We start from the raw sequence: 16,694 nt of genomic DNA, 5'->3' as shown, positions 1-16,694 counted from the left end.
AAAGCCCTTTTGTTTACTTAAACCCTTAATTTTGTTTAGGACCAGTGTATAAGGCGATAATGAACTTGGTTTAGTTACAGGAGTTCAATGTAACCACCAGTTTTAGATTATCTAAGTAAGCATGTGCAGTAACCAGAGAGAGCATACAATAAAGTAACCAGAGAGAGCATACGATTTGTAGGCAACTCAATGCACAGGCTACAAGATTTTTTTTTTGAACGACTTGCACGAGACGGTGCGAAGTTCTATTGATAGAGCAGGAAAAAATTACAAGATTATAACCCTGGAGGGCCGTAACCAGGAAAAAGAAAAAAAATACCACCACCCACACACCAACATCGCCAACACACAAGCCCAGGAGAAGGCTAGCACCGGACCAGCCGCCGCTAAGCGTGACCGGCCGCCACTAGACCAACAAAGGGACACAGCCGAGATCGCTCCCTAGGGGATGCCAAAACGATGTCTTCAAGAAGAGAAGTGACGGAAAAACCGCCACCGTCATCCGTCGGGACTGAAAGGAGCCAAGACTGGGCTTACACCCGGCAATCACCCTTGAGGGGTGAGACCCACGGCTGACACACCGATGCTCCACCACCACACTAGCTCTGCCGACATGTGGGACCCCTGCTCTGGCGTCCCCCGCCGGCCAGCCTTCGTGCGCTGAAGACCGCGCCACACCCACCGGTAGCTTCTCCTCACACCTAGGTCGCCTCCTCCACCGCCGGCCGTGCCTCTCGCGCCAAGCCGGCGTCCTCCACCGGACGCGCCTCTCGCGCCAATCCGGCCTCCCTCCATCGGTTGCGCCTCTCGCGCCAAGCCGGCCTCCAACTCCGCCGCCCACGTCTCTCGCGTCGAGCCGGCCTCCACTGCCATCGGCTGCGACTCTCTGCGCCAAGCCGGACTCCGACCCTTCCACCAAACAATGCCGCGCCGACCAAATGCAGTCGTCTCCCACGCCCTCGGCTAGCCGTCCAGGGCCGCCATGCCTCCGGTGACCGTTGTCGCGGCCACCAGCCACCGCCTCCATGAATCACTGCCTCTGCCAGCGGCTGCTTCGTTGTCGTCCTCCGCCATGCTGCCGCCAAGTCCTTCGCTCGCGTCGTCAGCCGACGCCGTCGCTGCCAACTGCCGCGGCCACCACCGTCGCCGCCGTCGCCAACTGTCGTCGCTAGCCATCGCAAGTTGGTCGCCGTCGCCGACCACCACAGCCGGCCACCCTCCAGATCCGGCCGAGAGGCGCGGATCTGGGGACACCGCCGCCGTCGCCGCCGAGCACCGCGTCGTCGCCGCGTAGGGACCAAAGCCGCTGCCTTTGCGCCCTCGGCCGATGCCATCCCCGCCGCCATCGCCATCCCCGACGCCTTGAACCACCGTGACGCTGTCACCACCACCACGATAACCACCGCCGCCCAACTCAACCCCGCCACCAGCCGCCAGCTCGCCGGCACTATCGCCGCCGTGGCGGCCTCGCCGTTGCCAGGCAGCCACGGCCGTCATGTCGCGCTGCCGGCCACAGCCGCCCGCCGGTCAGCCACGGCCGTCGCGCCACCTGCTGCGGCCGCCCGCGCCCCCAGCCATAGCGCTTGCCGCCGACGTCGTGTCTCCCCGCCGACGCCACGCTCCCGCACCACCGCCGACCAGCCACGGTCGTCGCGCCACCGGCGTCGCTACATCCGCCGTGCTCCCGCACCACCACGGCTCAGATCCGGCAGCGGAGACACCGGATCCAGCCGCCACTCGCCTCGTGGCCGATGCTGGGCGCCGAATCCGGTGGTGGCTGCGCCGGATCCGCCGCCCCTCGCCTCGCCGCCATTGCAGCCTTCCCGAAGCTCCACGCCGCCCCTTCACGCCGAGGCGGCCACGCTGCCTAGGTTGGAGCCTCGCCGCAGCCATCCCAGCGGCCGCACGGTTTCCGGCGACATGCTCCGGCGGCGGCGAGGCCGGGGAGAGGAGGGGTGTGGCGGCGGCCGGGGGCTAGGGTTCGCCCCCGGTCGCCCGCGCGAGGACGACTGGGAGCGCTCTATCAGCGTGTATGATTCTCCGCTACAAGATTTTTATGCTACACTTGATCACTGTAGCTACTAGCTAGCTAGCTCAGCTTCTTGGAGAACCATGGCATGTCGAGGGCCGCGGCGGCGGCGAGCCTGTCTCCGGCGGCGTACTGCAACAAGCCGTTGAGCACGATCGAAGCCCGCCGGCGAGAGCTTCTCCTCGGGCACCTTGCGCCGCAGCTGACTCGGCCTGGTAGTGACGCCCAGGGGCAAGCCATCCATCTTCTCGTCGGCCACGCCGAGGACGCCGGCGACGAGGACCACCTGGTGGTACTCCGTGTCCGCGGGGAACAGCGTCTCGCCGGTGAGGAGCTCCGCCATCACGCACCCCAGCGCCCACATGTCCACCGCCGGGCCGTACTCCCCGCCGCCGAGGTACTGCTCCGGCGACATGTACCAGAGCGTGCCGACCAGCTGCGTCCGCGGCGGCGCCGCCGACGCTGGCCCGCCGAGGCCCAGGTCGCAGATCCTGACGCGGCCGTCGGCGGCGCCGACGAGGACGTTGCCCGGCTTGATGTCGCGGTGGATGACCCCGCGCGCATGCATCTGCCCCACGCCGGCGAGCAGCTGCCGCATCACGCCCCGCGCCTCCGCCTCCGTCAGCGCGCCGTCGAGGCGGTGGGTGAGGAGGTCGGCGAGGCTGGGGCCGACGTAGTCCATGACGAGGTGGAGCTTGCTGGTCTCCGGGTGGCGCGCCACCTCGCGGAGCCTCACGACGGCGGGGTTCCCCACGCACGCCGCGAGCATCTCGGCCTCCCGCAGCAGCGCCTCGTCGCCGCCGCCGCCGCCGCCGCCGTTCTTGTGGGCGATCTTGACAACGACCGTTTCGCCGGTCGCGACGTGGCGCGCCCTGAAGACGGCGCCGCACGCGCCCTCGCCGATGAGCCTCAGGCGGTCGTAGGATTCCATGCTCCCGAACGGCACCACCACCCCGATCAGCCCGGCGACGTCGCCATGTCTCGTAGCGGGGACGTGATGAGAGTCGTCGACGGCGGAGGCGAGGGTGACCGCCGAGTTCTTGGCCGCAGCGGCGGCGGCGGCGCCGGGTTCTCCGGTGCGCTCACGCCGCTGGGCGGCGAGCGGGCCGGCGAGCGAGGAAGAGGCCTTCCGGCGAAGCGCGCCCATGGCACACCGTCGATCGAGCGACGAGGTCGAGCCGATCGGCGATCGATTTCCAAAGGGAATGGGAGGAAACGGTCGATCGACACGCTCGCGGTCGGGCCTTATACTGTGGTCAACACGGACAGGGGATTCGGAGTCGGACTCCGACTCCGACTACATGCGTGTACAGGCTACGCGCGGGAATGCATGTTCGAGTTTCAGTACTATAGATGGCCAAAAGGCCCACCCGGCACGGCCCGGCCCAAGCACGGCTGGGCACGGCCCGATCGGCACTTCGTGCCGGGCCGTACCGTGCCAGCCCGAAGGCAAGGGTGGCCCATCGGGCTTTTTTAAATAAGTCTATTTCTCGTCTCTCCTCTTTGGGCTATTACATATGTATAGATAAAATAAGTCTATTTTCAATCCCTCCTCTTTGGACTGACATATGTATAGCTAAATAAGTCTATTTTCCGTCCCTCCTCTTTGGGCTAACATATGTATAGATAATAAAGTCTATTTTACATCCCTCTTTCATCGACCGCATATAATATGTCCATATAATATGCCGGCCCATCGTGCCGGGCTGGCCCAACGTGCTGGTGAAGGGGCCCAGGCACGGCCCGATGGTCGGGCCGGGCCAACACGGGCCCGACCTCCGTCGGGCCTTGCCGTGCTTGGGCCGGGCCAAAATGTTGTGCTATGAGCCGGGCTGTCGGGCCTCGGGCCTTTTGGCCATCTATAAGTTCGACCTTCAAAATTGTTGATTGCGAACGGGGGCATGAAAACTGGCCCAGTTCGCGTGCCTTGGCCCAGATCAGATAGGCCGAATATGTAGATGGACTTTTGTCTGGTTTCCTTTTTGGATAAAAAAATCCATTAGGATTCCCGCGGTAAGCCGATTCTCATTCTCAACCCTCAACCGTAAAGCCGGATGTATCGTCTCCTCCATCTCAAAACCAGATTAATGTACCTCCTCCTTTTGTAGTTTTTACCTTGGTTTTTGTTAGACGTGACATATTTGAATTGGTTCACACATGCTAACATTGTGCTTATGTGGCAATTCTACCAGAAAATAATAAAAAAATCATCAAGCCCACATGTCTCTTCCTCCATACGCCTCTCTCTTCAACGTCCATGAGGCAGCAAAGATGGCGCGCAGGCTTGCCTCCACCAATCAGCCAGATAGACATGCGTTGTTTCCGAGGGCTTCCTCCATGTCGTTGCCGCCTAGGGCAAAGGTTAGCACCGCTTGGATCTCCATGCACCATCGTTGATGAGGACCATCCTTACCAGGGGTGGATTCAGGCCTAGGGTAGCTAGGGCTTGAACCTAGGCATGGGTTCAAAACTCCATATAAATTCTATATAAGTTTAAGAAAAATAATGTGAATTTGTAAAGATTATAGAAATGAGCCCCAGGCGTGGCTCGTAGCTGGCTCTGCCACTGATCATCGCATCTACAACCTTGACCTCTACTCTGCCTACTCCCTGACAGCGATCTCCTGCACAACAACCTTGACCATGTTGTGCTCGCTGCCCGTCTGACGTTTGCCAAGGGAGGGACATCGGCAGGTCAGAGCAAACGTCGTCATCGCGTAGTGGCGGATCCCCGCGATGACACCACGCCCTACCGTGGCAACCTCTCTTGAGAGGACCTCATCGGCGACCTCTTCCACATCTCTATCCCCCATCCAACTCCACTCCTCCCTCGAGCAGTCATGGCCGTCCTCCTCTCCCCCTCCGTCCTTCCACAATGGATGCCATAGAGTCTTAGTTAGAGCTTGACCTCTCTCCACCGACGGCATCGATCTAGATGGAGTCAGCGTCAATGTATTCTCCTCGGGCACCTGACGTTGTTGTTCGGGTACACCATCGTGCGCGCCTATGAGCTTATCTCCTGGAGGCACTTCTTCCTTATTGCCGGTAGTGGTGGTGGGCTAGGAGGATGGAGCCATCGACAGTGACGGAGGTCGGTGTTGCTGTGGAGGGGCGTTGGCATTCTGCTAGGGAGAGAGGAGAGCTGGAGGCTGGAGGAAGAACATGAGATGTGGTCACTTACATGTGGGCCCAACATCCTTTTAAAAAAATTCTTTGCCACTTGGATATCACGTCAGCTGAAACCACCTTAAAAATAGATGAGGGAATTATTTTGCATTGGTTTTATACTTGGGGAAAGCGATATTTCCGGTTTTATATATGGTTGAGGGATTGAAAATAGATTCGAGCAATATTTGAGAGAATCAAAAGAGACCTTATTATTATTATTATTTCCTGCTCTATCTGTTCTTCCCGACACCCTGGTTTAGGTTTTAGAGCCGGTCATATATTTATTCTTGATTTTATATATCATCTACATGTTAATCGGAAAGGATTTTTATTTCCTGAAACATATTATAAACTCACGTACGGTCATAATCGGAAAGGGTAATTATTCATCCATAAAAGATAACTGTTGTGATGTTTGTGTTAATCCAACTGTTCAAAATCGTCGTTACAAGATCACTTGCTATGACCTCTTTCCGACTATATATTATTCCGCTTCCTTGAAGAAAGGCCAAAACATTTGTAGACGAGGTAACTAAAAGAGGATCAACACGAATGACAAATGTAAAACCACTGCAAAGTTCGGCTGCTATAGCTAGTGGTGGCTAATGTGCATATCCTATATATGTAAAAAGTTCATCCCCACTAACTCTAATTCTCTCTTCTCACAGCGTGCCACATCATCGCAATTTAGTTTGGCCATTAGATTTTCAATTTATGCTTGAGATTTCATCGATTAATTACTGCATCATCAGTTTAGCCATGTTATCATATTTACACTGCTATTAGCACGTACCACTAACATTGAGGCACATGCGTTTAGTGCACTATTAGGTACATCATCATATTACATTGTCATTACTACGTCGCACTAACACTAACACTCGTGGATCATGCTTAAAACCTTATCACCATGAATGTGAAAAGCCTCCGGCTTCTTCAATTACACTAGGAAAACGAATTGTCCTGAAGTTAATTACGCAAGCAGTTAATTACCCAAGTGTTAAAAAGAAAACGAGTTGACCTACAATTAAGCGGTTAAGCAATAGCACTACTAGAAATCAATAGAGCAATCAATTAATTTTAAGTGTTAGTATATGATCGGGTGGGATGATTCATGGTCCATGTAAGCTCCCCACCTCTCACCGTTGTCAAGGCTCATTGCACTACCGTTAGGAGTGGTTTGCTTCCCTAATCCCTTGGAGCTATGCTAAACCTTGGAGACAGGTTCAATGATTTTTCAACCCAGTTGATATAATTTGGTGATTGTTCATTCTTTAGTGGTAGTTGATGCCCATATACTCTTATTTTTCAAGTTTGTGTATAAATTTAGTAATTAAAATAATATTTCTATGCATCTTATATAATTTTACCATGCTCTTTATGAAAGGACGTTGCTGATGCAAAAGTATTGTACTACAGGTTATCAAATTGCCTACCAAAAGACTATTGCCCAAGCGTTTACGCATAAGGTTGTCAAACAAGTTGCTCCACTTGCATTCACCGTTTTACATGCATCGATTATGTTGATTTTCCAAAATGTTTGTTAAATAATCTCTTCCACAAAAGCGCTAATATAATAGCTACTATATGCATCATTGTTATTTTATTTGCTAGGCATGTCGGATTTATCAAGTAAAATATGCATGTCATGAAACTTCAGTCACAGTTGTTTTCTCACGCGTTTTTTCCGGTCACAGTTATTTTTCTTTCTCATGTTTTTTATGTCGTTTTCATGTTACATTCTTTTCTACAAATGGTAGCTCTTTTGTATACAAATGTTCCGTTGCAACGCGCGGGGTATTATCTAGTATATGTAACACTCCTTCTATTCCTATATAATTGTTACTATTGATTGTTATAACTTTGAGTACTAAAAATTTTAATCGATATATTATGATAATTAAACAGAAGTTTAATACTTATAGTTGGTGTGTAATTACTACACTTCGATAAGGTGCACCTATATATTTAAGTATTTAGAATTTCATTTTTACATAAAAAAAGACGAATGGTGAAAATTATAAATTTGAATAGTGAAAAGTAGCTAACGAAGTACTATTCTTTATATGTACTACATCAACATTTGCCCGAACAACCAATATACCACCAGATTAACAATCACTCAAAACCACCACCATGCATGTATATACATAGAGATATACATATACATATACCTATACTAGCTAGGCTAGCGCTACTAAAGCACCATCGTCTGCAACCTAGCTTGCGGCTGCAACTAGGGCACACCTGAAAAATACGCTACGTAATTACTATCACCGTCCTAAAATATAATAACTTTTAGCTATATATTTATACATGTTTATACATCATCAAAACTTATTATATTTTAAGACGGAAAAAGGAATGAATAACCAAACCCTAATATATATCTAACAATATTCTTCCCCACTCTCGAAGTATTTGAATTGTCCTCGTTTTCCTCCTCCAACTATTGAGATCGGTTATGACGTAGCGAACCCATCGCCCTCCATACATAAATATTTTTTTTACTGCTTCAACGTTCAACCATGACTGCACGCGCGCGAGGACGATGAGGATGGATTGAATTAACCGGTAGGTCGCCACCGCCGCCGCTCGCTGCTAATCACTCACTAATCAGCAATCACTGTGCTGCCGTGATCGCGAGCGGGGCGCAGGAAATGGTCGCGTCGTTCGCCGCCTTCGTCATCGCCTCGTGGAACGACGCCTCGTTCCAATCTCCTCCCTGCACATCGATCATTCCATTCCATTTAGCTAAGATCGTCCTAAATGCAATATTACTGGAAGATGTATACAAAAATGATTTGATGCTGAGTAGTTTGATGAGTAGTGATGAATGAAATGTGAGTAATTGCAATTAATTAATTACCACGATCTGGAGCTTGATGTTGGCGATGGCCTTGAGAAGAAGCTGCGGCGAGTAGGTGTCGGCGTAGACGGACAGCACGCTGATCTCCTTCATCCACCTGAGGCATTCCAGGATGTGGAGCACCAGCTCCACCACGTCGCACTCCACCATCACCATCACCGTCAGGCTCACCAGCTGCTGCGACTGCGAGTCCGCCGCCTTGCTGATCTGCACCTTGGCCCTCTGCTGCGCCCGGCGAGCCCTCATGGCGGCGTCCGCCGCGCCGCCGCCGCCGGCGATGTGCTTCTCCAGCTTCGTGTTCGTCCCTTCCAGCTCCGTGATCTCCGTCTCCAGCGACTTGAGGTACTTGGCCGCGTTGATCAGCACCGTCGTCTTGTCCTTCTGCATCGATGAGTTATCAAACTTTAATTAATCTTTTATAATAAACGTAGTTTAAATTATTAACTCTTAACATGATATCAGAGCGCGATACGAGAAAAGAAAATAAAGTTTAAATATCTCTTTTAATGAGGAAACGAGAAATAATTGCTTTTGTGATATTAATATCTCTGATGGTGGTGAGTGCAACTCTAATCCAATAATCTACGTGGGGATCGAGGTAGAAAATCTGTCATTATCGTGGAGCAGGAGCTAATAATATAGTTTGCTCGAATGATATGGACAGCTCACGTTGTCACTTCCGTTTCCATGAAACAGGTTGTTTCCTGGTAACCACTCAAATACTGTGTAAAGCTGTGCAAATTATATGACTTTTTTCTAAAGTTTTATCGCCACGATTCGTCATCAATCTAATTAGGGCTTTTGAAATTGCTTTCCTGTTGTCTTCTTCCTGACAGCTACCCTTGTCATCAACTTGCCAATTTGTGGACCAGCTAGATTACAGAGCAAGCAGAGACCCTTCCAATCGCCTTCCTCTGCTGATATGCCCATAGCTTGAAAACAAAATTGGTTGACTAGCCATTATGCTTGACCTTCAATTAAAATCCATCCTCTTTTTTACAAATTGGCAATGTTTAACTGCTGCCATAGTATCTGCAGTTAATCTTTTTTAAAGCACTGAAGGAACTAAATTTAGCATATCCTTTGTCGTATATTTAAGAGCTAATTGTCGTGTTGCTAATTACTTTTCTAAGAGGAATTGGTATTGTGATATCAACTTGGAGTCCATGAAACTGTGTATTCTTAATTTCTTATGTTTGTTTGACCGCACTATATATATTCCATCTCCGACGCATAAGAAGAGTTTTTGTTTATTTTTCATTGTTTGAATCCTGTAGACGTTTAACGGTTCAATGTGCAATTTGACAATATTCAAACTAATTAAATACTATTCGCGTTTGTTACAACTTACAACAACCATCAAAACACATTTTCTTTATTAAAATCATCATATTTAATACTTTAATTTCAAACATTTATATAACTTGCGGGTACGGCTGACTGACAATTATTGCCCTCACAATCATACTTTAAGGAAAAATTAAGGATAACCTTTGATTGTTAAGGTGGCATATGCCAAAAAGCCCCAAAACTAATTATTGACACTAAATGACCTACTATTTTATGCATGAAAAAACTAGCTAGTCTATCCCTTTCTCGTGCAATTGGCTCATTAAGTACTTTCTTTTGGAAGGTTCCCTCTGTGTTCCTTTCCAGCATTTCAGCGTGTAAACATTTGATTAAGAATCTAACCTAGTGGCCGGGCCTTCTAACCACCTTCCTTTTGTCAATGTTTGTTGTCTTGTAGTTAAAAAAACACTGCTTTTGACAGCGCAGCAGGATGGTCCTTTGTACTGCCAAGACTCTCACTCCATTTCTTCCAAGTCCACTTTGAAAAAGATTAAAAGGACAGAGAGGATCGATTCGATCCCTCTTGTCTCTATAAAAACCAAAACAAAAGGAGCCTTGTCTACCCAATTTGAACTATTTTTGTCACCCAATCGCAAATATAAAAAAGAATGCGTTAATTAATCCGTATTCGATTGGCATATATGCATTAGTTTTCTGAATGGACGGTCTACATATAGTATTATTGCAAGTTTGGTATGGGAAACTCTTATAATCCTTTAAGGGGATTGATTTCCTCTTAATCAGCTAATTAATTAAACATCACCTATATGGTTACAAATAATTTTATAAGAATTATAACATGGTGTATTGTATTAATCTATTACTCCGTAAAATTGTGATAGATGGCTCCTACTCTATTTTGTCGGGGTTTCTTTTCATCCCTTCGGTTGAGTGAGTGGAATATATCCACCATGCATGCCTAGTTGGTATGTATTGATAATGAACATTGAGTTGAAGATTTACACCTAGATGGATGCTAATTGAGAGATCTAGATTCTAGTTAGTGTTTTAAGGTAGTGAGAATATGATAGTAATTAATGTATGTAGGCATTGGGCCATAATTAAGATATAAATGTAGAATTTGAGATGAAATTTTTTAGATATTTTTTGTAGAATTGAGATGAAATGGAGTGAGTTGGGGTTTAATTTAGACTACCTTGGAGCAAGGTGGGAGGAGTGATCTGAGCGTGTGGAAGCTGTCGTTGAGCTTCTCCCTCCTCTTCCTCTCCGACATCATGTGGTAGAGCTGGCTGCTGTTGGTGGCGCTCGCCGCCGCCGCCTCCTCCTGCTGCCGTCCCCGCCCGCCGCCGCCGGGCTTCTGATCCATCGGCACGGCGAGGCCGCCGCTGCTGCTGCTGCTCTTCACCACCACGTGGCCGCCGTTCCCTCCACGCGGCTGCTGCGGCGCCGCCATGGCTGGCTGACCTGCAGGCTGGTGGTGCGCGCCGCTGTCCCGGCTGAACGGGGTGGGCGAGGAGGCGGAGCCGCCCGAGGAGGAGGGGGAGGCCGAGGCGGAGGAGATGACGGCCATCATGGCACGCATGATGGCGTCCTCGTGGTCGTCGACTGCGCCGCCGCCGCCGCCGCCACCGTCGCCGGAGGCGAACATGCCGTGCGCGACGGGCGGCGGGTACGGGTGCGGGACGGCGAGGGTCGACATCGCCAGCGCCGCGGCGGCGTCGAGCGAGAAGGAGGACATGGAGCCGGCGCTGTCGATGGAGAGGGAGCGGCCCGAGGAGAGCGACGACGGCGACGAGGACGACAGCATCAGGTGCTCGGCCTCGGCGTCCCCCACCAAGAAGCCACTCCCGTCGTCGCCGTCGTCCATGGCCACCATCCTAGTGTCACCCGACGACCCTCCCGCCATGAGCTCGTCGAAGCACGCATTGTCGCCGCCGCCGCCGGCGATGAAGCTCGCAGCACAGCTGAGATACAAGAAACAGAAGAGTCAGCTACAAACTCAAACATCTGAAGTTCTGAACACAAAAACAAGAAGACGACATCGTGATGGTACGTACTCGGCGAAAGCCGGCCAGAAGGAGGGGTCGTGGAGGTCGGGCGGCGGCGGCTGGTGGATGCCGGCGGCGATGTCGGCCGGCATGCTGTCCAGGCTGCACCACACCTCATCCATGGAGATCGATATAGACCTATACAATAGTTCCCAGACAAAACCAAGAAGCGCAAGAAATGGAGCTAGCTTAGCTATACACTAATGATGATTAGTACTAGCTAAGCCTAAGCGCAGGTGAGCTAGGGGGGGAGAAGAGTGGGAGGCAGCCTATATATGCAGGTAGAGGAGAGCTCGGCCATGGGAGCAAGGGGATGCAAGTGGGAGTAAAAACGAGAGAACCTGGTCGAGTCGAGTCGATCTGAATAGTCGCCGTGGCGCCGCGCGGTCAAAGTCGTAGGGTGGATGAGAGAGAGGAAGCAGGGCACGCGACGGGAGGGCGAAGAAGAAGAAGGTTCGAGGAAAGGTCAAATCCGGAGGCACACAAGGCACGGATCAACGGCGAGGGATTATTGTTGCATTCTTCTTTTATATTATATTCTCTCGGTTTCAATTTTTAGTGTGACCATGAGTTTTCGTGAGCAATTTTCATCGTCCATCTTATTTAATTTTTTTTATAATTAATATTTTTATTGTTATAAGATGATAAACACATAAATAGTACTTTATACATGATTTATGTTTTTATTTTTTAAAAAAAAATAAATAAGACGGACGATCAAAGTTGGTCACGAAGTAATAGCTATACTTAAAAAGGGACGGAGGGAGTATATAGTATACGTATATTATGTGCATGATTTTCTATTGGTGATTTGCGTGCACGTACCTTGGGTTTATGTACGTACTCCGGATCTGTCACCCTTGTTCGCTTCACCGGTGAAGGACTTCGTCCGATACGACGACTGAGGATTGTACTTGTACCGTTTGAAAATTGTCTTCGTGTTTTTCTTTTTTTCTAATAATGAAATTTATTTCGTTATTTGCTTCGGAAAAGTTACAACCAGGCCACTTGTCGAAATCGCTAAACTACCATCGTAAGCTTTTTTTTTTTCAAAAACTTTTACATGTCAATATAGTGTAATTCAGCAACAACTGTAGTGTAATTGCATCGTAGTTTTTATATACTCCCTCTATCCCATAATATAAGATGTGCACACATTTCGATATTCAACTTTAAAAACATTTGACCAACAATTATTATAATGTAAATTAAATTTTTATTTGCTAAAATTAATATCATTCTATTGACATTTAAATGTACTTTAATATGGTTATAATTTTGTTACAATAAAACTTATAATATATGAGATATTATAAATTAAAAAATTAGTTTTGAAGATTGTGTCAAGTTTGAACATACCTCTTATATTATGAGATAGATAGATAGAGTAAACCTAAGAGCTTGTGCATTGTAACCAAAAACAAATTGAGTTTGTAGCTTATTTAGTCAAATAAGCACACATTTAGTCCAGGTAGTACTTTTTATGATTTTTTTATTGAACAGTTTTGTGATTTCGAAATTTAGGAAGGGCTAGCAATATAACGGGGATGACTTATTCGAGGGTAATATAATAGTATATATTGCGGTGTCCAAACGTTAGTAGTAGGGGTGGTGTGGCAGAAGGACACTACCGCTACTAACATTTTAAGTGGTATATGTAGAAAATAAGGCAAGAGTTATATATAAGTTCTATGTGTTTTCTAATACAAATTATATAAAAATTATAATGTATAGTTATAAAATAATTATACTACAGTCATACTATATAAAGCTATAATTTGAAAGGTCTCCAACTAAAAACTTTGGGGCAATTTTCCCCAAAACTTTTTGCTGTAGTTTTTGTTAGAATAATTGAGCTAGACCCGATTTATTCTATTAAATCTCAAAGGCCCATAATAAATGTTAAGGATAATAATATCACCTCAGGAATTAAACGAGGAGTATCTCAACTTAAATAGGGAGTTATTGGAGGCTCCCTGTTGACCGGTTGAGGTGGGAATCGAAAAGCTACACGCGCGCGCGCCGTGGCGAGGCGAGGCGTGGCGGGCAATTCCAATTGTATCGCGTCGTTACTATGGCAACTGGCGGATATCACTCCTGCAATATAAGGAAACCGCTAATCCGATCAGATCTCGCTCGCTTGCTTTCCATCTCTGGTGTTCTTCCTCCTCCTCGCGCCTATGCTGCCTCTGCCTCCCCGCTTCTGATCGCTTGCGCGCACGAGAGATCGGAACGAGCCTGAGATCTGCACCGGGTAGGCGGGTGATCAGGTTTTTAGGGAGTGCTTCCGCACGACTGCTCTCGACTTCTGCTCTGTTCGTTGTCGTCTCGTCGTCCACCATGTCTGCACCTGGAGCCGCCGCCGCCGCACCTGGAGCCGCCGCCGCTGCCGCCGTCCCTGGAGATGGCGCGCCGGGAGCCGGAGCCGCTGCGAACGTCAACGTCAACGGAGGCAGTTCTGCCTCACAATCCAGCGGAGGGATATTCTCGGGGTATATCTTTCTCCTACTGTTAACTCATTCTCTGATACCTCTGTTAGTCGTGTTAGTCGCAATTCTATTGCGTTCTTGGTATGTTCATGATGCTTATTATACTTTAAGCATGCTCCTGGTTATGTTACATTTTATCACTAGATAACCCCACATTGTTCATACCATGATTATTGTCTTAATATTTTGGATTAAAATATGTCGATATATGACTATATTTCCAACAGTTTTTAGATAGCTCCCATTATTACAGAGGTAACATGTTCAATAACTGTGAATTATAAAATCACAGTTTCTTTAGAAAACAAGAAAATTACTTTGTAACACTAGCCAAGCAGAAATAACACCTACTACTAAACTTCTATATATGGTTGGTGAAAATATATATGACCATTATTTTTACGTAGCGGCTTGCGAGTGGTATATAGCGTTTGTTTTTCTCAAACTAACAAATAGAATCTACAAAATTAGTGGATGGTCATTATGCCAATTGATTTTTAAGTCCATCAGCGACTGAGTTCTAGATCAGTCTTTCTCTTAGATCTTATCGCCGTCTTAGCCATTGAAGCCGATCGTGCACCATCTGCAGCAATCGAAGTCGTTTTGTATGTGTTTTGTGCACCATGGACCAATGAATTCAGGGGCGGATCTACCCATTAGGCAGGGTATGTCGACCGTCCTAACTACGACCCGTGTCGCCCCACACCCCTAAAGACCCCCCCTATCTCTTAAAGTAGTCATAGGCCATCAAAATTAGGCATAACAAGGTGTAAACACTCAATAGATTAGTTCGTCTCTTCACAACGCACGCACGCCACAAACAATGATTGAGACAATTATGCAATTGAACTATAAATACGATATGTGTTGTATTTGATTGCTCTTATCAAGTGAATATCTCTGTTCTCCGCCCCATCTATATTTTAAAGTTGCGTCCGCCACTGAATGAATTTGCTTTTCGTAGTCTGATTTCTCCTTTTGTTTCTCCATGAATAAATCAAATATGATGTCTTGCATACTAATATATGCAAATGTAATATGTTATATTCCATCTTTTTCAGATTTTTATGTTAGCTATTTAGCTTGCATGCGACACAGAACGGTTTTTCGGTACGGTTTTTCTGTACGAGACCCCCGGTAGGTTCCAGGCGGGCCATAAGTGGCCGCGCCTGGAAAAACTAGTCCCCCAGGGCCAGTTGATGGACCGCACGCGAAGATGTATTCTACTATCTTTTATGAGAATATGCGCATTCTACTATCTTATTTATGTCATATATAATATGATTTCTTAATTCGTACGACTAACGACAATCCCAATATGTAGTACGCATACCATTCGATAATCCGATATTGCTACCGGTTAATATAGGACAACATATTCCCAAACACCTAGGCAATTATATATAATGGCACATGGGAAGATCTATTATCACGTGCGGCAACACGACCGCATGGGAAGATCTATTATCCCGTGCGGTCGACTTAACTCGACCGTACAGGATAATTGATCTTCATATGCAGTCGCCTTAAGTCGACCGCACGGGATAATGCATCTTCCCATGCGGCTGGGCCGCCCGCACGTGAAAATATGATTATCATAGACCTTCTCATGCTGAGTTTGTTTCAAAGGGTTACCAACCCCTCTCCCTTGTTTTCTACGCGCACGCTTTTCAAACTGCTAAGCGGTGCGTCTTTTGCAAAAAGTTTTTATACGAATGTTGTTTAAAAAAATCATATTGATCCATTTTTAAAAAAAAATAGCTAAAACTTAATTAATCACACGCTAATGGACTACTCTATTTTCCGTGCAAAATAGATTTGTTCCCAACCCACCCCAACGAACACAGCCTCAGGCATGCGGGCCGGCCTTCCTCACGGGAAGATGCCTTTCGGCCCACACGCAAAAACCCTTTATGTAGTAGTGAAATGACCTTGAAGGATCATTTCAGATCTTTTTATTTGAAACTTTTTAATTAAATTTTCAAATAAATCATTTGAGAGTTTGTTTTTAAAAATAAATATTTCTGCCCATGAGTGGTTAGATTGTTTTCTATTGAGGGGAATTAATGAGAGGTTAGATTTTGTTGCCAGGAGTGCCCAACTTCTTGCCGCTCCATAGTTTACCACCCAGAAGTACAGGACCCTTGTTGGTACCAATTGGGAACCGGGTATAGGTGTTTATGCAACGATGGAAATATGTCTAGTGGAATTTTTCGCTCCCTCGGAATAAGTAACTGGAGTCTGGAGACGTGGGGTATAGAGATGTACTTAAAACTAGGAAATAGAACAGTCAGAGGAAGACACGTCTGAAATTCAGACCATTATGTTTGGAATCCTATATTACTTACTACGATATAATTAGAACATGTTTATAAAGCTTAGTATGCATCAAGTCACGTCATCTAGAAAACAAGAAACATTCAATACTTCTTGCCTTAATCACAACCATCGATCTGTGCATTATGTACTATTACCATTCCCCATCAAGCTTAACATGCACTATCTCGTCTTAGCTCAATGAGTCCCTTCAAATATTTTTAGAAAAAAATAAATAAATAACTGTTGCACCGTGCAGGGCACATAGGAAGATGCGTCTATTTGGGCATGTGCAATAGTTATTAATAGAGAGCATTTAGCCTTATTAATTAAAAATATTTATTGATATAGGAGAGAGGAGAGATAAACATCGTCGCGACAATTAACAGCGAAAAAAGTAGGAAAAAGAAAAAATATATGAAAAAAAGGTTGTTTAGACAAATTGTTAGTCTTTACTGTCTCAC

General features: G+C 47.3%; 2 protein-coding genes across 2 annotated transcripts; both read right to left on the bottom strand.

Annotated features, from left to right (window-relative positions):
• Positions 1 to 2,081: 2,081 nt before the first annotated feature.
• LOC107275497 (putative cyclin-dependent kinase F-2) lies at positions 2,082 to 3,176 on the bottom strand. Its single transcript, XM_015782832.1, has one exon. It carries the CDS (start codon positions 3,174 to 3,176, stop codon positions 2,082 to 2,084), a length of 1,095 nt encoding a protein of 364 aa, XP_015638318.1.
• A 4,132-nt stretch (positions 3,177 to 7,308) lies between these two features.
• On the bottom strand, positions 7,309 to 11,668 carry LOC4326315 (putative transcription factor bHLH041). Its single transcript, XM_015775041.3, has 4 exons — positions 11,435 to 11,668; positions 10,573 to 11,341; positions 8,067 to 8,447; positions 7,309 to 7,922 (listed from the first exon to the last, which is right to left on the bottom strand). The coding sequence occupies exons 1-4, from the start codon at positions 11,545 to 11,547 to the stop codon at positions 7,821 to 7,823; spliced, it is 1,365 nt and encodes a 454-aa protein (XP_015630527.1). The 5' UTR covers positions 11,548 to 11,668; the 3' UTR covers positions 7,309 to 7,820.
• Positions 11,669 to 16,694: the final 5,026 nt, after the last annotated feature.

This window comes from Oryza sativa, chromosome 1 (assembly GCF_034140825.1).
Source record: "Oryza sativa Japonica Group chromosome 1, ASM3414082v1".
In the NCBI taxonomy this organism is placed as follows: domain Eukaryota; kingdom Viridiplantae; phylum Streptophyta; class Magnoliopsida; order Poales; family Poaceae; genus Oryza; species Oryza sativa.
Note: the sequence above shows the minus strand (reverse complement) of the source record. Positions and strands in the feature narration are given on the sequence as shown.